General features: G+C 44.4%; 2 protein-coding genes across 2 annotated transcripts in view; both read right to left on the bottom strand.

The window, feature by feature from the left end:
• Positions 1-11,440: 11,440 nt before the first annotated feature.
• LOC125084475 (chemokine-like factor) lies at positions 11,441-11,970 on the bottom strand. The gene has a single exon (XM_047701785.1). The coding sequence runs from the start codon at positions 11,968-11,970 to the stop codon at positions 11,524-11,526; it is 447 nt and encodes a 148-aa protein (XP_047557741.1). The 3' UTR covers positions 11,441-11,523.
• Positions 11,971-12,586: 616 nt separating this feature from the next.
• ACADSB (acyl-CoA dehydrogenase short/branched chain) overlaps positions 12,587-27,050 on the bottom strand; it is a 38,189-nt gene continuing 23,725 nt past the window's right edge. Inside the window, exons 4-11 of the mRNA XM_047701773.1 lie at positions 24,044-24,250; positions 23,337-23,507; positions 22,477-22,602; positions 20,679-20,771; positions 17,909-17,998; positions 16,132-16,269; positions 13,993-14,092; positions 12,587-13,113 (exon numbers count right to left, since the gene is read on the bottom strand). Of these exons, the coding sequence (XP_047557729.1) occupies positions 13,043-13,113; positions 13,993-14,092; positions 16,132-16,269; positions 17,909-17,998; positions 20,679-20,771; positions 22,477-22,602; positions 23,337-23,507; positions 24,044-24,250 (996 nt within the window). The 3' untranslated portion in view covers positions 12,587-13,042. The remainder of the gene's footprint in view (positions 13,114-13,992; positions 14,093-16,131; positions 16,270-17,908; positions 17,999-20,678; positions 20,772-22,476; positions 22,603-23,336; positions 23,508-24,043; positions 24,251-27,050) is intronic.

The following is a 27,050-nucleotide window of genomic DNA, read 5'->3' as shown; positions in this document are numbered from 1 at the left end:
ATGAGGCAAGGACGGATCCTCTCGTAGAGCCTCCAGAGGGAGTATGATCCTGCCAACACCTTCATTTCAGACTGTGGCTTCCAGAACCGTGATAGAATGCATTGCTGTTTTCTAGCCACAGTTTATGGTATTTTGTTACAGCAGCCTGGGACGTAGATGCCCTGAGCCAGTATCGACTCCCTGTTTTCTTCCAAGCAGACCTAGGTTTTGTTCCGGCAACTATCCCTCCTCCAGTAGCCATAGACCTAAGGAAGCAGACCTTTCTTGGGAGGGGGCTGTTGACCTAGAGGTAATCCTTTCTTCTTTCCAGGGATGATTTTGGAGTGGGCATGTGACCCCAACACTAGCCAGGAGGGTGTGAGTAGTCAGTAGAGGCCATCTGCTTCCATGGGTTCTAAGACATTCTTCTTCCCTTGGACATGATTATGTTGATTGTCAAGAACCTCCAGCTGCTGCAGCAAGCCAGGTGCCAGCCTGAGGATGATGTCCATGGAAGGATGGCAGAGCCCAGAGATGGGAAGAACCCGGGCCCGTTGACCTTGCTAAGCTGCTGAGTCAAGTCGCCCTGAGTCCTGGGCTTTCAAGTCATGTGACATAACTGAGACAAGGCTCACACCTCCTTCGTCCACGTGGTTTATCAACCAAGTACAAACCCCAAGAAGGGAGTGTGGGCAAATACCATTGTCTCCATCTGGCTGTTTTAGCACCTCCAGCAATTCCCAGGGGGACCCTCCCCACACAGCCCTTGAATGGAAACAATGCATAAAAGAAAGGAGAAAAATTCACTAAGCTGCTACCCTTTTAAGAAAAAGAGCTAACTGGGGCATCAGAGTTGGCTCAGTCCTTTACGCGTCCGACTCTGGATTTCGGCTCAGGTCATGATCTCGGGGTCATGAGATCAAGCCCCACATCTGGCCCTGTGCTGGGTGTGGAGCTTGCTTAAGATTCTCTCTCTCCCCCCTACTCTGCCTCCCTTCCCCGACCCAGTCTCATTCCCCTTCTAAAAGAAACGATAAAGAAAAAGCACTGACCAGCTCGTGCTTCCTACCTGGCCATCCCTCCCACAGACCCGTTTTGTGGGTGCCTGGTCTCAGCCTCTTTGGAGGCTGGGGCAGGGGAGGTGTCTTAGAAGCAGCATTTATTTCTCAAAGTTCTGGAGGCTGGGAAGTCCCAGATCATCATGGCACCGTCAGATCTAAAAAAAAAAAAATTATTTACAGTCAATTCAGTTATCATGAACTGTAGGACCAGTTTGAGGGGTAAAATTTTAGTGATTCATCAGTTGCATATCACACCCAGTGCTCATTACACCAAGTGCCTCCTTAATGCCCATCCCCCACTTACCCCATCCCCCACCCCTCCCCTCAGCAGCCCTGTTTCCTAGAGTTCAGCATCTCTTAGGGTTTGCCTCCTTCTCTGTTTTCATCTTATTTTTCCTTCCCTTCCCTTGTATTCATGTTTTGTTTCCTAAATTCCACATATGAGTGAAGTCATATGGTATTTTTTTCTGACTTATTTCACTTAGCATAATATCCTCTAGTTCCATCCAAGTCATTGCAAATGTCAAGATTTCGTGCTTTCTGATGGCTGCATACAGAGGAGGGCAACCCTACTACTGTGCCCTCACATGGCCTGAATGGGCAGGGCTCACTCTGGGGTTCCTACTCATTCATTCCCCACCCCTCAAAGGCCACACCTCCAACATTCTCACCTTGTGGGTTAGGATTTCAATATATGAATTTAGGAGGACACATATCAGATGGGAAGTGTTCCACCAATTAGGTGATTCCACCAAAGCTTTTCAGGGTTCTAGTGTCTCCTTTCTGTCCCTGGCTATCCCCAAAATTTCTCTCACCCAGGGGGAAAAAATGCATCTCCTAATTTCAGAAGACCTCACAAACCACCTGACTTTTAATTCTGCCAACTTATTTTGACCATCTCTCCACTTCTTTTCTTCACTGATAAGAGGCACTCAGTCATCCTTTGGTCTCCCCGTGCCCAGCACCCTCATGAACTCAGCACAGCTGCAAACATGCAGATCATTGCCTGCAGTCTCCCTTGGACCCTGCCTGGGGCCATGGTGCTTCCCCAGGGCCTGTACTGCTGGAGGCCTTCCCTCTGCCTGTGCTGCTCCTCTGCTAGCCCCACACTCAGTATCCCTGGGTAGTGCCTCAGGCTGCCACTTTGCTTGCTCTTAAGAGTTGGGCTCCCTTTTATCCCCACACCCGAAAGCCACTTCTCAGATACTGCTTTGGAGGTAAGGAGGATTTGCTTGGGACAAAGACAAATTCACTAGCTTGTCAAATCCTTCCTCCCAGATAACAAGAGCACAATACATTCTTGGCAAAGCCAATGGTCATCTCCCAGAGCACTGACCTTCCCCTTTCTGGCCCCTCTGTGTTCCAGTGGGCAGTTTCAGAACTTTCCATGAATTGGCATGGTTTTCCAAAAGTTCTCCATGGTGGCTGATGTTATGCAATATTAATAATTCACATGACTCTTAACTTTATGTAGCTCTAGATGGAACCTGCATGGCACGTGACACCAATGCGTTACATCAGCTGACGGCAACCGGATGCTAGAACTGTGAATGGTCTTTTTTATAAAAAGTATTTAATAATTAATATTTCCAAAAATTAAAATTAAAGTTTTATGGTTGGAATGTTATTTTGCCTTTTTGTATTAATGACTTTAAATACTTTAAAAATAAATTTTGAAGACAGATAAAAATAATTTTAAAATTTCGCATTAATTTTTCTTTGCATTTATGAAAATACATTCCACTTTTGCACACTGTGAATAAAAAATTATTTAAAAAAAATCCTGTGTGTCATGAGTACCTACAAGATCATAGTAGGAATAGAACATAAAAACATAAATGTGAGAACACACAAAAGCTAGGAAGAAATGAGAAATAGAACATCTCCATAGAGGTGGTCCACTTAAGGGTTTAAAACTCATAATAATCAGGGGAGCACAAACAGGACATTACTCATTCTTTTTTTTTTTTTTTAAAGATTTTAAGTAGTGTCTCCACCCAACGTGAGAATTTTTAAGTAATCTCTCCACCCAACATGGGGCTCGAACTCAAAACCCTGAGATCAAAAGTCACGTGCTCTACCAACTGAGCCAGCCAGGAGCCCCTTACACATTCTTTAATGAAGATTTAATTGCCAATCAGAACAATGAAAATGTAGATGAAAAACATTTTCAGTGGATCCATGTGAGGAGAAGGAAATCCCTGCAATTTCCCCCTTCATTAGTTAGAAATGTTAATTATTGATCAACGCAGTAAGACCACAGGTGGGCTTCCAAATGTAGGCTAGTTCCAGGCCCATGAACACTCAGGACTCATCTGCTCACCCTTCAGAGGGCATTTGCAGAGATGCTGGGAAGTCCTGAAATTTTATCTTTATTACCAAGAGAGTTAATGAAAAAATTGCTGATAGATTACCTTAAATTCAGTATTTTAAATCTAATAATTTTTCTTAGAGTGAAATTGATTTTTTTCCCTCTTGTAGATGTAAACTAACCAAGTAGGGCTTGCTGAAATTGCCATGGGGGTCTTAGAGGGGAAACCCACAGACTGAGGTAATGGCAAAATACCACCAAAATACCAGAGGAATGGGGGCCAAAAACTGTTAGACATTAAGGGCCTCGGACAATTCCAGAAGAACATAAATGAGTCTTGAGAGAAATAACATAAAAGCCTTAAAACAAACCACACAACCAATGAGCCCACCCTGAGGGCACGTTCTTCTGCTGGACATTAACAAGGAAGTAGAGGATTTTCTTTCAAGTGATCCTCCTTTTAAAAGATGCTTGTGGAATATTCTGGCTTTTGCGATAATAATGTGCAATTCCTTCCCCCAGGGGGCTGCCGCTGATAGCTTCAGTCTCTGATTTAGATTCCGGTTTTTCATTATCTAAACTATTAGTCAGAGGTGACAAAGCAAACTTTTTTGAAACTTTTGTTCTTCTGGAAAATTGCCCTGAATTGCTGAGGCCCAGTACAAATTTCAGACCAAAAAATCAGCTGGAATGAGGCAAACATCTCTATAAACTTGGGGCCACCTGAGGGGAGAAACGTATTAACCCAAAGACAGCACAAACGTCCATACCTAGCCATGACCCGTCTTGCAAGAACATGACCAGATGAACGAAGCCTAAATTTCCATGTAATGTTTAAAAAAATAAAGGCAACACAAAAAACACAACTTTCTGTATCTGGCAACTGTTTTTACACTGGTACATTTCAATCTGAGTAATTCCCAAGACTTGCCCATTGGGTAAGCACAGGGTTGTCTCAGTCTCAGAAATGCTCTTTAGTATAAAATACACCTCAGATCAGCTCAGCGGCAGTCAATAAGCATATCCTTAGCCTTTGTCTACTTGGAAAATCACTGGGGTTGATCAGATGGAGGACGAATGTGTAAAGGACCTGTACTTACCTCATACTGCGACAGGGCTCTGTTACACGACTGGGCACAAAATGAAGCAAGACTCAGAGGGCCATCCGCTCAACCAGACGAATTCCCTCCGGTTCCTAGACCCTCCAAAGGGGCAAAACCTTACAACTCTGGAATTTCTTTATTGTTAGTTTACATCTCCGAGAGGGGAAAAAAAAAATCCATTTCTCTCTAGGAAAAATTATTAGTTTTAAAGCCCTGAATCTAAGGTAATTTATCAGTAGTTTCCTTATTAACTCTCTTACTAATAAAGGTAAAATTTCATTAAAGCAAGCCTCACCGAGCCTCCTATTTTGGGGTGGGAGAATTGTGATGAACACATTGACCTAAATTGCTTTTGGTTCCACGGAACTAAGAAAACAGCTGGTGCATGGCTTCTCAATTGCACATTAGGAGAGAGAATGGGTAATCTGTAATGAGCTAGTCACCTCTGAACTCAGGAGGACGAAGGGGAAGGTGCCCTGCCCGCTCTGCCTTCTGCTTCTCTGCCCTTCTAAGCAGGTGGGTGTTTAGAAAGTTCCGGAGTTTCGTCAGCTGGTCCTGCTACACTGGGGTGCTGGGAAGTTGAAAAGGAACATGGACTCTGGGGCCAGAATCAGTGTAACACTCAACTTGGAGTGTGCAATGAAAAATCCCCCAAGGGATTCTGAAACAGGCAGATTCCAGGCCCCATAATCTGACTGGTAGATCAGGGTCTCAGTTGACTTGGTGCTGGGTGTGGGGGGCAAAAGGCCCCTGAAAGGTCTGTTCCACTCTCCCCAAAGTTGGTGTTCTGTCCAAAAAGCAAAGGAAGCAGAGAGCCTGAGATGGAAGAGAGGTGTCTAAAACAATAGTTTGGAATGGATATTAGAGGTCACCAATAAAGGTAAAAAGAAAGCTTTTTAAAAAGCTTTTATTTATTATGAGACAGAGACAGAGAGAGGGCACACAATGGGAGGGGCAGAGAGAGAGAGAATCTCAAGCAGACTCCACGCTGAGCATGGAGCCCGACGTGGGGCTCGATCTCACAACCCTGAGATCATGACCCGAGCTGAAAGCAAGAGTCAGGCACTTAACCGACGGAGCCACCCAGGTGCCCCAGAAAGATAACTCTTGAGAGCACTGTGTAAGTGCACTGACAAAACTGAATGGCAGTTAAGAAGAGATGAAAGGAGTGCACCCTGAGAGGAGAGGTGGCTGCAGGTGGCGACCCAGCCGTGCTGTGGGGCAGTGGCCCACAGGGTCTTACAAGTGTTTAAGGACGGGAGACATGAACACTGTTGTAGCTGGAAGGAAGGAGTCCATCGGGCCAGACAGGCTACGAACGAAATGGAGTGAATGACCCAAGTTCCTTGGGGGACTCGCGTGTCTTGCTTTATTATTTTTTTTTTGGTGTTTTCTAAACAGACTAACTGACTGACCTTCGCAGAATCTGATTTAAGAGGCAATAACTTAATCGGCCTGGGAAACTTTTTCCTAAGGGCCAGACAGTAAATATTTTGTGGGCAAGAGGCAAAGCTGAGGGTGTTACGTACGGATGGATACACCATTTCACATGGAAAAAATTCTTCTCGTTTGCAGGTTGTAACTATTATGTTTGGAGATCTCAGGTCAAATCCCATAAAATCAAATTACGACAAAAAGATCAGATGCTAATCCCTAGGCTAGTGTCGACGGCCCAGTCTGTACCTGAATGCCAGAAGCCCTCCCAGAAAGTCCTGCTCAGCGGAGCAAGACACACAAGGCCCGTGCAGGATAGCTGTCTACACGGGGCCTGTGTGATTTACCCACGGAGGCCAACCCTTCAAGCGACTAGGTTTCAGACCCCATTTTGGTTCTCTGTCCATCAGTCCAGTGTCCTGGGTGGCAGGATGGAGCAGCCTACTTGGCTGTGGCTAGTTGAGAAAAGCAGAAAAATCAGTAAAATGTCAAATGATGTACAAAAGGGAAAAATTTCAGCAACCACATAGGTAGGTTTTGTTTTATTTTCAATGACACATTGAAATATGCTTATATTTATTTAATGCTGTTAATTATTATAAATAATATGCTTATATTTATTTAATGGCAATTATGCAAGTCCTATTATACTCCCATTATAAAAATTCCAGCAGTAGGGCGCCTGGGTGGCTCAGTGGTTAAAGCCTCTGCCTTCGGCTCAGGTCATGATCTCAGGGTCCTGGGATAGAGTCCCGCATCGGGCTCTCTGCTCAGCAGGGAGTCTGCCTCCTCCTCCTGTCTCTCTCTGCCTGCCTCTCTGCCTACTTGTAATCTGTCTGTCAAATAAATTAAAAAAAAAAAAAAAAACTACCTCTCAAAAATTCCAGCAGTAGAGGTGACCCCAATGACCTCAAGGGCGGTGCTGCTTGACCCCTAGCGCTGGCCCTAGAGGCCCTCAATGCAGTGATCGATGTGGCCATTACACTTCCTGAGTTTATGATAAAAATTTCTATACGCGCTTGGTTTTATAGAAATAGACCTGTACCGCTGAGCACAAATATTTGATTTTTTTTTTTTTAACGATACATTGGGTGAGGATTTCAACTCAGGACGTGGACCTCATTCTTTTAAACTGCCACATGGGGGGCGCCTGGGTGGCTCAGTGGGTTAAAGCCTCTGCCGTGGGCTCAGGTCATGATCCCAGGGTCCTGGGATCGAGCCCCATATTGGGCTCTCTGCTAAGTGCAGAGCCTGCTTCTCTCTCTCTCTCTCTCTGCCTGCCTTTCTGCCTACTTGTGTTCTCTGTCAAATAAATAAAATCTTTAAAAAATAAAAAAAATAATAATAAACTGCCACATGGGATGTAGAGTGTGTAGTTCCATCATTTACTTATTCTCTTAAGCATCTCTAACTTTTCACTACTATCAACCCTGCTGCTCCAAAGTCCGTGACATTCCTTCTTGTCTGACCAAGTAAGGACCAAGAAAGCGGGGCTTCCCATACCACTGTCCGTAATCTGTCATCTCTATTTCTGTATATTGAATTAACCGTAGTTATTTAAAGTTCACGGTTGGCTCTTTTGTACGCTACCTTTTTGCCATGTATTTACTTCTCATTGGGTATGGTGGGCGTGTTGCCTATAAAATTTTGTGTTGTTTTTTGGAAGCTGTAGAAATGTCCTTTGTGGCAAATCCGACAGGGCTGTTCATTTGCATTTGAAAAGAATGTTCTCCCCCGCAGACCTCAAACTTGTTAATCACACCATCCCAGCCCTCTGGATCCCTGCTCACCTTCTACTGGGTTTGCTGACTCCCGAGTCGGTGCGGTGATGATGGCTTTGTCAATGGTTTTCATCGTATTTCTATTTGTTTTGCTGTATATAGTTCCCAGTTATGTTGTTAGACATCAAGTTCACGACTACGGTGCCTTCCCGGTGAGATCTGCTGGTGGGCTTGCGGCTACCCTTTACGGCCGACTGTGTGCGCCTTTAATGCTGTGCTGCTCCTCCTCCAGGCTAGTCCTACCTCTGCCCCATCCTTCCAACTCCCCAGCGCTGCTGTGCCTTTGGTGTCTCTAACTGCGTGCAGCTGGGATTTACATTTTCCTTTGGTCCCATCCTGACATCTTTCATTTTTCATAGGTGAGTTTAACCCATTCATACCCATAAGCACTGCTATGCTGGCCTACCTTATTTTGTTTCCTAGTTACCACTAAGTTCTGTCCAGTCAGCTTTGCTCCGTGATGCGGTGGCTCTCTGTACAAACCGCAGTGCCATCCGCCCGTCCACTCAGCTTCTTGTCCTGCTCTGTCCTTCCTCCTTCCTCAAGGTAACTTCCAGGTCGCTCTGGAGGGGAGGGCGTCTTCTGGCATTGCTTTAGTGCCCTTTTCAGTACTTTGTTCCCCTTCCAGTTGTATCTTTCCATCGCCCTGCCCATCCCACTCCCCAGTCTTTCTCCCAGGACATGTGGGCTCCCACCACCCCTGCTGATTTGTCTCGCACCCCTCTTCCCAGCTAGCTTCTCCGTTTGAAAAGAACCTCATCGGCCAGGCTGCCCAAGTCTGCATCATCTCTGTCATGGGCCAGCCAGCATCTTATTTAAGCTTCCCACACCTCAGTCTCCTGGTCTGTCAAATGGGCTGACAGGAAAGCCTACCGCATGTGCCAAGAGTGTAGAGTAATGGCTGATGAGAGCCCAAGAGATGTTGGCACTCAGTGTCATCCTTCTAAAGGATCTGAAGAAATACTTATGCGTGGGGTTGACCTTGGTCCTTTCCTATTCAATCTCTGCGTGAGGACGCACTGATGAGAACAGAAAGACGACACCAGGTATGAACACACGTTCCAGTAACTATCCAGTCTTTCTCAGCTCTGTGTGACAACTTGAGACCCTCGGAGGCTGTGAATGCTTGGCACGTGCCCTTGAGTGACAAAGGAAGAAAGGGACTGACACTTAGATTTCTAAACTAATGTAGGAAATAACGGGGAACAGACAAGCTGAAGCCTCCGATGGCGTGAGGCTAAGGCGTATCACTGAGTACCAGGCACAACAAATACGAAGTTTCCAAAAGTAGCACCAGAAAGCACGGGCATAAATGTCAGCTAGCTATAGTCTATACCGTGAAAATGTGCTCAGAAGATGGGGCCTCTCTACTGGAGAGCTGCTTCAGCAAAAATAAATAAATAAACAAAAGGATGCTCCAGTACACTTTTCTTTAGCTTCAGAAACTAAACTTGGCCTCCATCGGAAGACCCTTTCTCAGAAAACAGATGAAACTGGCTTACACGAGAGGCAAGATGGCAGCTTGGGAAACACAGGTGTTCTGTATTTTGCAGGAAGATGACCTTATTTTGTTACTTCATCCGTATGCTTAACAGACAGTTTTGTTTCGTTAGAGCAGCAAAACCCTCCAGTTAACGAGTGCTATATTTTTTAATTCTCCATAGAATTCTGATTTTGTAATACTGAACAGACTGCTTGATACATACCATGAAAACAAAACTTTCAATTTATGAAAGATCAGCAAAAGTACATCAGCAAGGTGATTGGCAGGTGATTATATATATAAATAATGACAGCGATCAATGGCAATACTTTCAAAATGTTAACTCTTTATCAGTTAAACCTAAAATAAATCATCAAGAATACTGAAGTATAACGAGACTGAAATCCAAAATCTGTTGAACAGAGATGATGATAAATTGGAGGCAGGGCACTGTACTGGGAGCCGGTATATTTGGACTCTTATCTTGTTTTGTCCCCGCTGGAGGACCAAGGGCGAACGTTCTGGGCTATGAATCCTTCCCATTTAAAATGAGCGAGTTGGCTGGATCGTTCTCTAAGGTCTTTCTAGGCTTAACTTTCCCTGACTCTGAAGCCTTTGACACGGACTCATTTTCATGTTGTAAAATAAGTAAAATCTCTAACAATACTGACCTGGCTGTTGGGGGGAGTCCAGCTTCCCCCACACAAATACAGCCCAAGCGGTTCCTTGGTGTTTGGGTTCACCGAGAACCACGGAGGCCCAACCCTCAAATTAACAAAGAAAAGCTACAGCCTTCAGGAGGTGAACACGTTCATCCTCCATGAGACACTAACTCGGGACAGATAGTTTACAGACCCCAAAGTCATGGCTATTAAGAAAAGATATAAGGGATGGGGTGCTTGGGTGGCTCAGCTGGTTAAGCATCCAACTCTCTTTTTTTTTTTTAAAGATGTATTTATTTGAGAGAGAGAGAAAGAGAGAGAGAAGGGGGAGGGGCAGAGGGAGAGAATCTCGAGCAGACTCCCCACTGATCGCTGAGGCTGCCACGGGCCTGGTCTCGTGACCCTGAGACCATGACCCAAGTCGAAATCAAAAGTCAGATACCCAACCCACTGAGACACCCAGGCACCCCAAGGGTCCAACTCTTGATCTCAGCTCAGGTCTTGATATGAGTTCAAGCCCTGCATAAGGGAAGAGCTACAGGGAAACCCCACAACATCCTCTTTGGTAGAAGGTAAAATAACACGATGATTCTTTAATAAAAGAAGGTAGATACATTAATATAATATCCAATTAATCTTCAACTGGATTTTGTGAACATGCACAATATATACACACCATTAGAATTTTATCAGGACAAGATACAAATTCAAGGTCTGGATCTACACAGGAGTTTCTCCAACACTGCTAACTTGAACACGAGGTGTATTGTAGTTTCTCACGTTTATGACTGCACAGGAGCCCGTTGGGATTTTTTTCTACTAATGTTGGCTTCTATAGCATTATCTGTAAAGTTCACCTTTTAATATAATCATAGAAATTAAAGATGTCCAGTCCTGTTTTAGGGCATTTTATCTATTCCCCTACTTTCCTCATCAGACCAGACTGTCTTTTTGTTTGGAAAGATTGAATGAATTAGTTTCTATCCTCTCTCTATTTGAAAGTCAAGTAGACTTTATCTCTTTTGATCCAAGGTCTAAATTTGTCTTTATTTCTTCCTGATATTTTAAAGTAATCCTCTCTCTATTGTATTTACCAATTCTGAATATTTAAATGTGTTTTGCATTATAGAAATTAAGCCAATTCAAGAAACATAATTGTGCCAAGCAAGATTACTCTAAAAATGTCATTTTCTTAATAAACACGATACTCTCATTTATGTACTAAAATGCTTCCCATTGAACAGTAGTGATTATGAGCCTTGAAACATTTTTCAACTATCTCTAACCCATGTCACCTTTTCAGAAAACACAAAACTCTAACCACTCTAATGTCTACCTCCCTGAGGGGACTTAGGATATGCACCCTGGGTGGGAGGGGGACGGGGTCCTCTTCTCCTGATTGAGAATCCCCAATACTGAAGAAATGGTATTGCCAGTATTTTGTTGAACTTTGCCTTTCTATAATCTGTATTGTGAAACAATAGATATTTGCCTTCCCAGATATAAAATTATTTTTATATTATTTTTTACATCACCGAATATGTTTTTTTCAAATCCTATAGGCCCCTTCTCTCATTCCTTGTAAGGTTTTGATATACTTCTTTACAGGAACAAGGTTTCTCCCTCTTTTTTTTTTTTTTTAAATAATAAATACATTTAATATACTTAATACTTAGCATCAACTAAAGAGTAATATAAAATTACAAAACTTATATTTTGTCATGAATAGCCTGTTTCTGATAAGGACCACTTGGATTAAATAGAAGCTTCCGGTAAATAAGGACCCCGTCAGCAATACAGCACACTCCCGCCAGGATTCCAAACACCCCTCCAAGGGCTATAACTCTTGTGGTTTCTGGTAACAGTGCCAACACAGATATAATTACCATGAATATTGCTGCTATTACTGCGTTGAGGATATCAAGCAAAGGCCAAAATAAACAGGCTATTAATCGATCAAGTCTCAGTATATATAAAATTATGAAAAAGAAAATAATAGTAACTTCAAATCCAGTGATGACAATGTATGGTTCAGGGGCTTGTCCAATGATAAAAAAGGTCATGGATGTCACACTTAGCGCCAGCCTTAGGATCTTCACGTGGCCTTTTACGCTGAAGCAGAAGGGGCGATGCTTCGGCTTCAGGGTGGGCATCATGTCTGCAGACTTGCAGCAGCACCACTTCTCCCCCTCAGCCCCTCTCCTCGCCGCACAGCTCTTAAGGTTTCTCCCTCTTGAGCATCACTGAACCAGAAATAATTTCTCCATTACTACTCATGATCAGGCCCAATAATTAAGTTTGAGGAAACACTATTAAACTCAAATATAGAAAGAAATGACATTGAAAAATAATGCACAATAAAAATGAATATTGTAATATTGAATATGTTCTGATTATAATACTAATACCAAACTATTTAACTTTATGCTCGAAAACTAATAGAGAGACTTGTTTGGGGCTTTTTTTTTTTTTTTTAAACTGGGCTCCATGCCCAACACGGGGCTTGAACTCACAACTCTGAGATCATGAGTCACGTGCTGCTCTACCAACTGAGCTAGGCAGGTACCCCGAGAGACTTGTTTTTAAAATGATCTGCTGAAATCATCATGAAATGCATCCTTTATGCAGGTCAATTACAGTAACAAATTATATTGCTTTACTCTCTTAAAATAATAACCATACACTTATTTTCCACCCACTTCCAGACATTCAAAACTAGAACTTTCAGATTTTTCTTTTTTTAACTACAACTTTTTTTTAGATTTTTCTAAATACATTTTCGGTTGCTACCTACTTTAGAAACTTAGAATTGATCTATAGAATTGCCAACTGTGACAAAATCTTCTCTGACTGATTCTAAAAAATAAAAATTTAACAGGAATATAAAATAGCCATGTCTGTAAGTAATACTTCAAGTGTGTTTTTCCAAATGCTGACAGAGTGAAACGTCTGCCTGCCCTGAAGCTGGAATGATTAATATGTACACAACTCTAAAAATAGTTCTGGAAAAATACAGATGCCTTTCTTCCCAAATTTGAAAAATGATTTCCTGTGCCTCTTTGATGCAGCCCAGAACAACAGATCAAACAGCAAAGGTCTACCCCAAGCATCATGACTAAGGATCTAAACAGAATGCTTCCATGTTGTGGAGGTTTACTTCCCCAACAAGGCACAATAGCTTAGAATGTTCTACCAGCGATCGGGGGAGAGGCCCCATTCCCTCTGATGTCAGTATTCTGCGCCGATGTGCTTTGCGATGGTGTTCAGCTGGATATTTGAAGCTCCTTCATATATTGTGCCTTAAACAAAATGGAGTGAAAGGAACAATTAGTGCTCCCATGGCCACACATCTGTACAAGAAATCGCTCTCACATGTCACCTTTGTGATTGCTATAGAACGGTCCCTAATTGGGGTGCCTGGGTGGCTCAGTTAAATGTCAGCTTTTGGCTCCGGTCCTGATCCCAGGGTGCTGGGAACCTGCTTCTCCCTCTGCCCTTCCCCGGCTCATTCTATCTCTCTCTTAAAAATGAAATAAATTTTTTAAAAAAAACCACCCAAACTGTCCCTAGTGACACACCATGCCCCTGAATATGGTACTGTATGACAAAGTCATTCTGCCTATGAGATGATAATATTCGTTTGAAAACTGGATTCTGATTCCAGAATCAGTAGGAAACACGGAAGTTGTTCCTCGGCTATCCGTGTATAAGCCTGGACCGTCCCTCAGGAACAGGCAGCTTTGAAAGCCCCTCGTTTTGGGCTCCCCACCTGGTAGTGGAGCATCAGAACACTCGGGCTTGATCAGGCAAGAAGCTTCCGGAATCAGAACTTCGCTTCAAAGATCGGCATTCAACGCATCAAATGCATTAATGTGTTTAGGAAAAGAAAAATTACAACAGCTGATTTTGTTGCACTTCTACTAAAAGGCCTGTGGAGTCATTTAAAAAGGCAATTTGAGGTTTTAAAAAAAATATACATCCATTTTTTTCTTGAAGGACGGATGGGGGGAAGGAAAACCAACCACAGAGAAGACGACAGCCAGTAAACACAACATGGAAGAGACGACACTGCCTTTGCCCAAGATTTCAGTAGCAGAAAATCAAACACAGACAGCAGCCCTGACAGCCACAGAGGCGAATAAAAGAAAACAAGATAAAACGTAAAAAAATATATTTACCGACTTTCGCATCTCGGAAGTATTTTTCCACCGGGTAATCTTTGGTGTAGCCGACTCCTCCCATCCACTCGATACACTTACTGGTGGTGAGGCCCGCCACCTGCCAAAGCCAAGCGGCAGACGACCTGCTGAAACCACAAAACCTGTGCACCAGAGACACTCCTGCGGAATATTCTAGTGACGCAGGGTCCCCGCTACCGGCAAGTGCAAGGACTGAAGTGACCTTATAAGACAGCATGGTCTCTTCAGTCTCCTTCCCTATGGCACTAATGCAAACTGTCCTATTAATTCACAAAATTCCCATTTTCTTAGGAAAATTAGGGTATTGATCAGACACAATCACATGCTACCAACAGGCATTGTTTATTCAGCAAATATTCATCCAGGGCCTTCTTTCCATCACACACTCTGCCAGCTGCTGGTAAACCACGGTGTGGTGGGGGGGGGGTGGCCGGTCACTGCCCTTTTTGGCTCACACGTCCAACTAACAATTACAGAAACAAGTAAACTCTACGGCGTAATAGAAGAGCTGGTTAGGAAAGCTGATGTGATTTAGGGGTGGGGAGAACGTGTGAGGAAATGACAGCTTTGTTGAGCCCCAAAGGATGAGTTAGGGGACATTTCAAGTTGAGGAACATGTGGGAGGGCTTCAAGAGGAAAATGGGTTTATCAACCTCAGGGACCTGAGGGGGGCAGTGCGCTGGGGTCAGGGTAAACTGTGAAGACCATGGGGAGGCAGGCAGGCGGGCCTCACGATGGCAGGCAGGCTGAAGACTGTAATGGACCCCAAAGACGTCTGCATGCTAATCCCCAGAAACTGTAATGTTTGTTACCTTACGTGGCCATGGGGGCCCACAGTTGTGCTAAGTTGAGGGCTTTGAGATGGGAGATGGTCCCGGATAGCCTGGGTGTGCTCAACGGCATCACAAGGGTCCTCTTAAGGGAAAGAGAGAGGCAGGAGAGCCAGAGCCAGATTTGAACATGCTACCCCGAGGGCCTTGAAGGCGGAGTCGAGGCTGTGAGTGGGAGAAGGCGAGCAGCCTCTAGAAGCGGGAAGAGCGAGGAAATAGATTCTCCCCAGAGCCTCCAAAAGGCAGCTCTGCTGACACTCTGATTCTATCCAGTGATAACTCAGACTTCGGAACCCCAGAGCCATGAGATTAATACAATTGTATTGCTTTAGGCCACTAAACTTTTGGTTAAATTGTTAAAAGCAGCAGGAATTGAATACAAATATTGTTCCATTTGCTGGGAGAAGCCACGAAAGTTAAGCTGGGGTGACATGGGCTCCTGGACATTCTGGAAAGGGAAGACTGGCCTAGAGGAAGAAGCAAGAGGGCCCAGTGGAACAGCCGGAAGGTGAGCGGGGTCCTCTGGCCGAGAAATGCCATGGCTTGGACAAAGGGAGCAGCAGAAAGGCAGAGAAACATGTGAGTGTGAGAAATACTTGCATGGATGACGGGATTCAAGGTGTGGATGAGGGGGAGGAGGGTGTCAAGGCGGCTCAGGCCTCTAATGGGTACAACGGGGTGGGCAGGTCCAATGGAAACCGGATCTATTAGTCTGGAACTCAGAAGGGAGGCAAAGGTGGGAGGTGAAATTTGGGGGCTGAGAGGTAAGGAACTACTCCAGGCTACGGAGTGACGAAGACAAACGACAGAGGCTGGGACGCAGCACTCAGTGATCTGGCAAGTTCTCCGGCCAGCGTCTACCGGCTTAAAGGGAGAATGCGTGAGGCATCAACAGAAAGCATTCCCTCAAAACGTGAACAATCTCTTCTTGGGGTTTTTATTTCACGTGATCTCCCCTGGTATTCACTTTGCCCGAACCAGAGGCACCAGGGGTGGGATGCCACATTCAGATAAGGCTCACGGAGGGACCGTTGATGCGTGTTCTACCCAAACTGCGTGACTCAGTTTCCACAGAAGAGCCCGCGAAAACACCGAGACCTCATAGAATTAAAGCACTTTTCCATGGAAGGCTTGCGATTTTGCTTTTCTGTTGTAGGAACCGCAGTCTATGCTATTTTACTTGAAAAACAAATGCTCAATCAATACCAAGTGGAAAGGTTCATACATACACAATGGGGGGGGAGGGGAAGGAGGCTGAATTACGGATTTCGGTTGTTTGTTGTTTTACCTCTGATGCATAGTATTTGGCCATCGATGCTTCTTTTATGAACGGCTTTCCAGCTTCTAGAAGCCTAGCAGTGTTGTACGTCAGCAATCTCGCAGCTTCCAGCTGGGTGGCAACGTGGGCCACTTGGTGTTGGAGCCCCTGGAAATTCGGGCCCAAGTTAGAGAATTATGATTTCTGAAAAAATAGCTTATCCTCAAAGTCTTGCCTGGATGTGGAACACTGACAGGATGAAAATATACCCCCGAAATGGAATTTGCTTTCATTTTGTAGAAATACTTAAAAATCTGCAATCTACAAGGAAACGGATCTAGAAAACGTTCAAAGTTCATGTAATTCTGTGTAACTGTCAAGATTTAAAAAAAAAAATCACAGAATTAGGCTTAACAATTTGTTATATTTAATAATTAATTTAAACCCGTTTTATGATCAAAATGAAGCTTCACAGTTTTCTTTTAATTACCCATAGCCGGCATCTTTAGAAGTGTCATGATTACACCTATCGGTTCACCTGACGCCGTATCCCTCCCTCGCCAACTCCACAGACACAGAAACATTGTTTCCTCTGTACATAGGAGATCTAAAGCTTCCCACAAACTGTCTTCATATTCTGTCCCTTTCCTTGCGATCTCTGTGGCAGCTGGCTCTGAGAAAGTACTCTAGCATAATTAAATGAAAATAGGACCAGAAGCCAAGACGAAACGCCTATGGTTTGACACCTGATGTCCTTGGGAACTCAATCTCCAGGTGCTTCGTTTCCCGTGGCTAAGATGCAAGGACAGCACGGGCTATGGGGGGCCCTGGCCAGGCCTGCCACGCTCAGTCTTTCCAGACCTTGAACTGACCGCGTACGCTCACACTGTGCCTAGAATCTGTATGCACAAGCAATCTGTGCGTCCTTGTGTAAGGCCAAGTCCTTATCACAGCACCTGAAGATGACGCAGCACAACAGAGCCAGAAATGTAGTAAGAAATCAGATGTGGAGCCTAGAGCTGCCTACAGGGAGGTTTCACGAACATGTGAAACAGTTACTCTGGATTTTTAGGTAAAGTGCTTGAGTAAGCTGCGGCTCCGGGCCTTCCCTAACCTGGCAAGGCTTCCACATGGACTGGAAGATGCCATGGCCCCCTACGGCCCCCGTATCTGGGGAGCTCCGAGGAGCCACATCATTAGACCAGGCGAGCTTCTTTCAATGCACACTTGGCTGAAAACTTCTCATTTGACTCACTGCAGCAAACCGTACCTTCTGCTTTCAAGAAGTGTCCAAGTGTAGTCTTCGGAGGATTATTGTGTGGTTCCCGCACAGAGGGCTCCTAACAAGTGTTCCCATTTACCGAGCACTCGTCCCACGCAGGCAACGTGCTACATATTCCACACACCTCTCTGAGGCCAAGTCACCCTAGCATTACCTTTAGTTTAGAGATGCGGCAGTTGGGGCCCACGGCCTACAGCTGGTAAGAGAGAGCTGGGATTTGAGCCTTGGGTGCCTGACTGCAGACCCCATGCCCTAGAACTTGGGAAGCAGTGCGGAGACAACTGTAAAGTTCTCACTAAGAAATCCGGAGTCATGCCACAGGTGGGCCGCAAGGACGACTGTTCTGCCCTTGGAGAAGGTCAAGGCGTTCACAGGTATGCACCCTGAGACCTGTTCCTTCCTCCTCCCCACCTCTCCCATTAAGATTGCCCCGAGGAGACGCCCTCCACAGCTTTATGACACAGCTCTTCATTAGCAGAAGCCTCGAGAGGATGGCTCAGAACGAAGAGGCTAATAATTACATACCTGAAAATCAAATATCCTTTTGCCAAACTGCATCCTTTCTTTCATGTAGGGAATAGTGTAGTCAAAGCACCCTTGAGCCAGTCCCAGCATCTGTTCAAAAAAAAAAGAGCAGGATTTCTTATTTTGTTATTAAGTTTATGCTTTTAATTATTCAGGGTATACGTTCCTTTTACAGGCAAATTGAGTCATTGTGGGCAGGGTAAGAACTGGACGCACCAAGTGGTACCTTCACCCACTGCATTTGTAGAACTTAACTTCCAGGGACTGGGAGAAGATTCGAGAAATCATTTGAGTGGGTTTCTATCAATAGGGGTCTATTTAATTCTAGCAGAGGTGAGTCTCAGGCTTGGCTGTGCTCCTACCACGAGGTTACTTCGAAGGGAGCTCTTCATTTAAACTCTGCTTCTCCGGGCATAAAGCAAGCCCTGGAAATGCAGCTCTCAACTGGCCTTGAAGACTACAGAGTAGCTCCCTCTAGTCTTTCTAGAAGGCCAGTGTGGAAGGTCACTTCCTAACCTTTTATCTTCCTATCCGTGTTGCATACTATCAGGATTAATAAACGCTTCAGGGAAAGGGCACTAGAACATAAAAGAACAGGGTTTCCCAGCCCCAGCTACACATTAGGTCCATCTGTGGGAACTTGAGAAAAAAAAGCGACGTGAGGTGTCTAAGGACTGAAGGTTTGGAGTGGAGGGCGTGAGTGGCCGAGGCGTCAGCGTTTTCAGACCTGAACGGTTTCCTGCAGGGTTACACTGAGAGCACCCAGTAAAGACGGGACTTCTGCATGGGAACCAGTCAGGCCTGCTGGTGAGCTCAGCTCAACGGTCTCACTGCTAACCGACCTACTGAACCCTTCAAGCTCAGAAATGGTTGTTCCCTTCCAACACTAGGTGGCCATGAAGTCACTGTCCTGCATGATGTCAAACTATATGGGTTTTAGAAAAAGAATAAAAGAAAAAATCAACAGTGAAAGCTTTGGGGGAAATGCCCACAAACTTATCAAGATTTCATCAGTGTTCATTCACATTTTCCTTCAGCCTTTTGTTTTGAATTTCCTGGAGAACAGAATATCGAGCTAAAACTGATTAAAGGACACCATCCCCCGCAAAACCCAAACTTCGGTGAGGCACCAACCCACTGCACTTGGGGCTGAGATGAGGTCACCAAACTCAGGACTGATGTTTATGGCGTGTGGATAATATCCTAAAAATGACCCGTTGTCAGTCACATTATTGATAGTTTTCACTATCAGTAATGAAAAACTAAATGGTCTTTGGCTGCAGTTTCGAGGACAGATACCTTCAGTTTGCTATTATTTGTGACTCTTTCTCTAAAAGGGATCCACAATGTTAACCAAGAAATGGTAACTACCTGACCTTAACTTTTAATTAGGTTATAAGATAACTTGGGGTAATTAGATGAAAGTCCAGGCTGTGTATTTTACTACCGGAACATCTATATTATTTATATATCTGAGAACAAGGAGATCCAGTCCTACAGTTTTTAATTTTGTATCTGATGAAACTGAATCACAGGAAAACATTAAAAAGAACAAATAAGCCATTTCTCTCATTATCTAGCTTTGTGAGAAACATGGGTTAAGTTTTGATCTAAGGATGTTTTGTTAGCAAATTAGCAGCAGCAGAAAAAAAATCTAGAGGGATACTACAACATCTAACTATACCAAAGGCTTTAAAATCTAAATGCTGTTAGTTTTTTAATTTGGGATATTAGTTGATTAAAAATAAACAAATATATTCTACCAAATGACATTAAAAAAAGATTTTATTTTTAAGTAACCTCTACGTTCAATGTGGGGCTTGAACTTGTAACTCCAAGATCAAGAATCACGTGCTCCGCCGACTGAGCCAGCCAGGCGCCCCCAAAATGACATTTACAATAAAACCAGATGCTATTAATTTTGTTAATCAAGAAACCAACTGATCTCACTTCGTAGAACAATGTAATGTGCATTAGAAAGGGCAAATTTGGTTAAAAAAATGGAATAGTTCTCATCGTATGTATCTGTTTAATTATGGCTATTTTATTTCAAGCACCACAAACACAAGATTGCCTGATTTTCACAGGCAAAATGCTAAGCAGCAAATCTTTCATTCTTTACAGATTACAGACCCTCACTACACAGAATATCAGGTATTCTTTTTTTTTTTTAAATTTATTTGACAGACAGAAATCACAAATAGGCAGAGAAGCAGGCAGAGAGAGAGAGAGGAGGAATCAGGCTCTCTGCTGAGCAGAGAGCCTGATGCGGGGCTCGATCGCAGGACCCTGGGATCATGACCTGAGATGAAGGCAGAGGCTTAACCCACTGAGCCACCCAGATGCCCCAGAATATCAGGTATTCTTAATTAAAAAAATTTTCTTCTAGAATGAACTTCAAAAACTGAAAAGGCGATTTTTTTAAAGGCACATTTAATTTACAATATATTTAAGAAGTTATCGACCCAGGTGTTGGATAATACTTAACATTCTCAAAGCAGAAAAAGCGTCACCACTGAGCCATTGTTTGGTTCACAGGACATTACATAATTGACCCAACCAGGATCTGAAAGAAATCAGTCAGAAGCCATTTCTTCCCCTCACGGAAGGGAAGGGCGCCATCTTGTGTTCACAAGCTTCCAACATGCATCAGTTTTCCTTACCCTCCCTCCCTCCCTCCCTCTCTTCCTTCCTTTGCACTTTTTCTTTCTACCTTTTAATTGACCCACACTGTGGAAGAGTCGAGCAATTTGGCTAAAATGTGACTAACCTGTGCAGCAATTCCTATTCTGCCTTCATTAAGACTCCCTATGGCATACTTATAGCCCTGTCCAATTTGTCCCAGGATATTGGCTTCTGGAACCTGAAAGGAAAAACGTGCAGTTATTTCTACATTTAATTTTACATAATTCGTTTTGATTACACAGGTTTATATACACAACATCCCCAATTTGTGTGACAGGACTCTAGCCCAGGACTTCGTGAACTCCAAGGGTACCCCTCGTCTCTGTCTCCTCCTCGGCTTCCCACAAAGCTCTGGAGAGGACAGGACTCACGTCAGTGCTGTTTGCTATTGCTTCTGCTAGCGCCCAGCACAGGCACGTGTTGAACAAATGAATGGATCTAGAAAAAGGGACTCTCATACAATCCATCAATATCAGATGAATAATCACTTTCCCCAATTCCTACCTGTATGCTATGGTGAGATAGGACATACTGGGAATTACACAAAACACGTAAGTACTTGGCTAAATCAAGGGTATCCAACCTTTCTCCTGCGGCGACTATCATCCCTGTAAAAATCACCTGAGGTGAGCGCGCGCACACACGCTTGAGCATATGAGGGAGGGGCGGAAGGAGAGAAGAAACAGATTAAAATGTTTATTCGTAATTTAAAAAAATGTAGACTGGGAACAATAAAACAATCCATTTAGCTTTGTAGCCTCAGGAGAGGGAGTGGGCAGAACAGAGAAAGAGAGGGCAGGCAGGAAGGAAGCCAGTCTGGGGCAATTAGTGAGGCTGGACCATCCGTCTGCAAAGTCAGCCCGTGCGCGCACACACGCTCCCTCGTGAACCAAAGGATCAAGTTGTAATACGAGTGATAAAAAGCCTGTCACAACCTGTTCCACCCATGTCAAGTTCTAAAGCATAAACATTCTAGCAGTCTTCTCTTTCTTGCTTTAAAAAAAAAATTCAATGTAATTAACATATACTGCATTATTAGTTTCAGAGATGGAGGTCAGTGACTCATCAGTTGCATGTAACACCCAGCACTCATTCCATTACATGCCGTCCTTCATGCCCACCCCCCAGTCACCCCATTCCCCTACCCCTCGCCCCTCCAGCAGCTCTGTTTGTTCCCTAGAGTTAAGAGTCTCTGATGGTTGTTTTTTTTTTTTTAAGACTTTATTTATTTGACAGAGAGAGAGACAGTGAGAGAGGGAACACAAGCAGGGGGACGGGGAGAGGGAGAAGCAGGCTTCCTGCTGAGCAGGGAGCCCAATGCTGCGGGGCTGGAACCCAGGACCCCGAGATCATGACCTGAGCCAAATGCAGACGCTCAACGACTGAGCCACCCAAGTGCCCCAAGAGTCTCTGATGGTTTGTCTCCCTCTCTGATCTCCTCTTATTTCTCTCCCTCACTTTTAACAGATTCCACTCTAAACTGTGGGGCACTGCCTCATCGGTTCTCAGGCTCATTGAGCAACATCCCCACCTTGTGGCAGGCGAGAGTTCTACCACTGAACCACCCATGCACATCCCCACACCCACACCACACGTCTGTCTTTGAAGTCAGTATCAAGTTTACAAAGTATAAATGGTTCACAAGCATATAAATTAAAGAGTATAAACGGGATTAATCCTCAGCATTGGCTCTGCGGCCAGCTGCTAGGCAGAGAAGTTCCCCTCTTTGCCTAAACTCTTGTGAAAAGTACGTTTAGTCAAGAGCTCACCTAAGAACGTTGTCCTACACGTGCTCAATAAGGTGACCCTTTTCTCATGCATCTACAGTTCCATGCATAGCTTATTTCATGCCAGTCTTTTGCTGGAAATTCTAAGATACCCACCTTGACGTTTTCAAACGTTAATGGGCACGTGGAAGAAGCTCTAATCCCCATTTTGTTTTCTGCTTTCCCTATGTGAAGGCCTTCAGTGTCACGATCTACTAAGAAGCAGGTAATTCCTTTATACCCCTAAAAAGAAGATTCAAAATGCTGATTAAAAAAAAAATGCTATTGCCACACTTGAACTCATAAGATCCCTTGTTTCCAAGAGTTGAAAGTTGACAGAAAACTAAAACTGAACTTTGGCATTAATATTAATGGGCTCAGAGCTGCAACACGTGCATTAGGAAACTTGGAAAACACTAGATTCTCAATTAAGAAGTCTATAATTTCTTTTACTTTTCCAGAAAGCATTATGGCTATTAAAATTATTAAGATACACTAAAGTATCATGTGATCATGAGCATTCCATGTTTTAAACTTCATTTGTTAAGTATGTTAAAGTTTCAAAATTTAATCCAATTAAATGTTATGTCAGAGAAAGGACAATCAAATGTACTTACCTTTTTGTCATATATCTATTTTCCAACTAAACCAAATATTCTTAAAACGAATGTAGTAAGTAGGTACTTACATTCATCCTCAAATAGAAAATGTGAAATCCTACAAAATGAAAGTTTAGCTTCTGATACAACATATTTGGTGGCAATTAATAAACAGACTCTGTGTAGTTACTAATCATATCAACTGTATATATTCGGGGAGAATAGTAAATAAGAGGCTGAAAAATGTCAGTTATCTAACTTTTCAGTACTGAGGAGAATGAGGACTTTCAGACAAAGCTGTAAAAAGGAAATGCAGGCAGGAAAGAGCTACGGAGAGAAGAGGCTGGGGTGGGGGAAAATTCCTGCTTTCCAACTTACAAGGTCAGGGTTTACGTTTGCCATCACCAGGAAGATCCCTGCATATTCTGAATTGCTGATCCACATCTTTGACCCACTGATGACGTAATAGTTTCCCTTTTTATCAGCTCTGGTCTTTAAAGCAAATAAATCACTACCGGCTCCAGCCTCTGAAAGACAGATACTTCCAACCTACATATGCAAGCAGAAAAAATTCCAAGTTAATAACTGTGTCTGTACTGTGCATAACAAATACTTTAGTAAAATAAAGTGTCATTTAAAGCTTTAGTCACTTTTAAAAGCCTGTACTTATCAGAATCATAATTGTATTTCCAAAGCGTTATTTTCTAATATATACCCTAGTACTTGTCTAAGATTTAAAGATATAAGTGCACAGATTCAATGTTAAATTTAATTAAATTCATTCTAATAATTGCAGTTTTCTAGACATCTCACTGTAAATGAAACCACCAACCAAAGTATGAAGGAAATAGAACTGGGGCCAAAAAAAAATATATATATATATATTTTTTGTCTGCTGATTATTCTCTGAATTTCCAAGCAGAAATAAGAGGCAGAGTGTATTTTCCTAGTAGCAGTAACTTACTGGGCATTGCTTGATTATTGAATGGTACCGTGCTGTCAACATTGCAGAGTCAACACTGCAGCTGGAGGTGTCCCAAGTTTAATAGAGATCAGATTCATTTAAACAACTCCTATGGACTCACTTGTTCTGTCGCAAGCTTGGTCAAATAGGTAGCCTTTTGTTCTTCTGTTCCATATTTTCTAATCAGATTGTTAATTACTGTGTTCTGGATGTCACATACCAAGGCCACAGATGCATCGACTTTGGCTAATTCCTCTATCGCTAGGATAGAGGAAAAAAAGGAAGCTCCTGTTCCTCCATATTTTGTTTCAATTTCAATACCCATCAACTGAAAGGAAAAACAAGGAAACAGATTAAGAAAGCTAATTTCCTTTTTTTAAAAATATTTTATTTATTTATTTGACACAGAGAGAGAGACAGAGAGAAAGAGAGAGAGCGAGCACTAACAGGGGGAGCAGCAGAGGGAGAGGAAGAAGCAGACTCCCCACTGAGCAGGAAGCTGGATGTGGGACTTGATCTCAGGACCCTGGGATCATGACCTGAGCCAAAGGCAGACACTTTACCCACTGAGCCACCCAGATGCTCCAAGACAGCTAATTTTCATATGGGAAAATTTCTCGCAAGAACAAGTTCAAAATTAAATTTTAACTATATAAATTCCTAATTTTATTTTATTTTTTTAAAGATTTTATTTATTTATTTGACAGAGAGAGATCACAAGTAGACAGAGAGGCAGGCAGAGGGAGAGAGAGAGGGAAGCAGGCTCCCTGCTGAGCAGAGAGCCCGATGGGCGACTCGATCCCAGGACCCTGGGATCATGACCCGAGCCGAAGGCAGCGGCTTAACCCACTGAGCCACCCAGGTGCCCCTAAATTCCTAATTTTAAAACTCTGTATGTAGGGGCGCCTAGGTGGCTCAGTGGGTTAAGCCGCTGCCTTCAGCTCGGGTCATGATCCCAGAGTCCTGGGATCGAGCCCCGCATCGGGCTCTCTGCTCAGCAGGGAGCCTGTTTCCCCCTCTCTCTGCCTGCCTCTCTGCCTACTTGTGATCTCTGTCTGTCAAATCAATAAATAAAAACTTAAAAAAAAAAGCCTATTTGTACATTTTATTTTGATTTGGTATGGCTTTTGTATTATCTTGTAAGTAACAAAAACTATAGTGGAAGCTGTACCTCTTTGAAAAGGAAGCGGTTACAAGCTAGAACTGCCATTTGTTTCCTTGTGGTATCTGAAACACAAGAATCTGTAAAATGCCTTGAAGGATGATGGAGCGGAAGAAGGAGAAAGTGTCTCCTGCAGCAAGGACCTGGAGGAAGGCAGTACGACACAATCCCTTCTAGCCAGGCCCCTTGCCTTGACTCCTTCAGCCAAGCTGGCAACTGAAGGATCGCGCCTTCTGGGACATTCTAGGTGGTTAGCAGACATCTGGTGGTGTTTCCCCAAACCCCACCAGACAAGGCGGAAGGGGCGTGGTGAACAGGACCAGATGTGGCCAAGCTTTCCAAGGACTGTCTCAGTATTCAGCAGCTACTCCTAAGTCTGGAGCGCGAAACTCCCGCAGTTCTGTTTTTCCCAGAAAGTCCCCATTTCAGAAAGAGCACGTGTGTACGTGTAATTCATGCCCCAAAGCTGTGCACAGATAAAAGGATAATGCAGCTTTCTATTCTGCCCTGCCGCTTCTGGAATCACAGCGAGCTGGGTCTGGGTCCTGGCGGTCGTGGTCAGCAGAGGGGAAGGCAGGGGGAAGGCCGGGGTGAGATCCAGGAATGAGGTTCTACGAGGAAACGCCGAAGGAAGAGGGCGCGGTGGCGGTCCAAAGCTGCCATCATCAGGATGCCGAAGAGCTGTCCCCACACTGCTTCTCCCAAAAAGTCACCGGTTTTCCCTCCGTGGGAAAGACTGTGTTTGTCGGCGACTGCTACAGCAGGGGACCGCACAGGGACAGGAGGCGGCGGCGAAGAGCTGGTGTGGGAGGTGCCACCAAGTGGACACTGCAGCTGGCGCGACCCCTAAGCCAGGGCAGCTGGTGGGCTTCAGAGCACCCGGCCCCCAGGGAGCCGCCCCATCAGCAGAGTGAGGTTCAGCGGGCAGAACCCTAAGCCCAGGGGCTCTGCCAACGATGAAGATGAAGCCGGCCCGAGAAACGGGACCCCCAGATGCCACCGACCCTGGGGCTCCATACAAGACGCCACGTTCCCAAGCATTTCATTGCTTAAGAAAAGGTGGAAAAATCACGACTAGTCAGGATATCACAAAGCCGGTCTCTTCAAAACAGGACGAAGCAAAAACTATTCCCGTCGGGTGGAAAAGGAGGTATTTTTGCAGCAGGATGACAGAGAAAATTTTACCCCATGGCTCCGAAGAGGAACTACCCGCCCTGGGATATCCCATATTCAAAATGAAAGGGAAACGTCACTCGACGGCTATGGAGAGGGAGAGATGATGAGTGAGGGCAGTGACTCTGAAAATGTTCTCCTTCAGCCACCATGCAGCTAACCTACTGGGGCGGCTCTACTGTCACCCGTGGTGTCGACTGGGCTTCTAGTCAAGGGCTCTGGGTCTTCGGGCACTGGAAGCCGGGGTCCCTGGTTGGTGTGGAATTCAGAGGTCACCTCCGCTTCTAGGTTTGTGGTGTGCAGAGGAACTTGGGTGGGATACAGAGTCTACTGTGAAGTCTCCCTAAAATCCTCTTCTTAATCCTGGTGGTTGTTGAGGGGGGCAACCCTATGTTGGGGGGCAGTCCTGTACACTTAGCAGGACCCCGACCTCTACCCCACCAGATGCCAGTGTCACCCCCAGTTGTGACCACCAAATATGTCTCCAGAGACTGCCAGATGTCTCTTGGGGGACAAAACCAGCCTCTGGTTGGGGACCACAGGTGTAAAGAAATCACTCACTCTTGCTTCCAAGCCCTTTTATTAAAAAGCACAGTATTTCTAACTCAAAACGCTAAGTCAATTTAAAAGAAACTTTGAGCCAGGATCTCAAACTAAAAGAGAACACAGAGGGGCACCCGGGTGGCTCAGTCTGTGGAGTGTCCGCCTTCCAGGGTCTCGGGGTCCTGGGATTGAGCCCCGCATCGGGCTTCCTGCTCAGTGGAGCCTGCTTCTCCCTCTCTGCCCCTCCCTG

The sequence above is a fragment of the Lutra lutra genome, chromosome 14 (assembly GCF_902655055.1).
Source record: "Lutra lutra chromosome 14, mLutLut1.2, whole genome shotgun sequence".
NCBI lineage: Eukaryota > Metazoa > Chordata > Mammalia > Carnivora > Mustelidae > Lutra > Lutra lutra.
The sequence above is the reverse complement of the archived record's forward strand: the minus strand, read 5'-3'. Positions and strand labels throughout refer to the sequence as shown.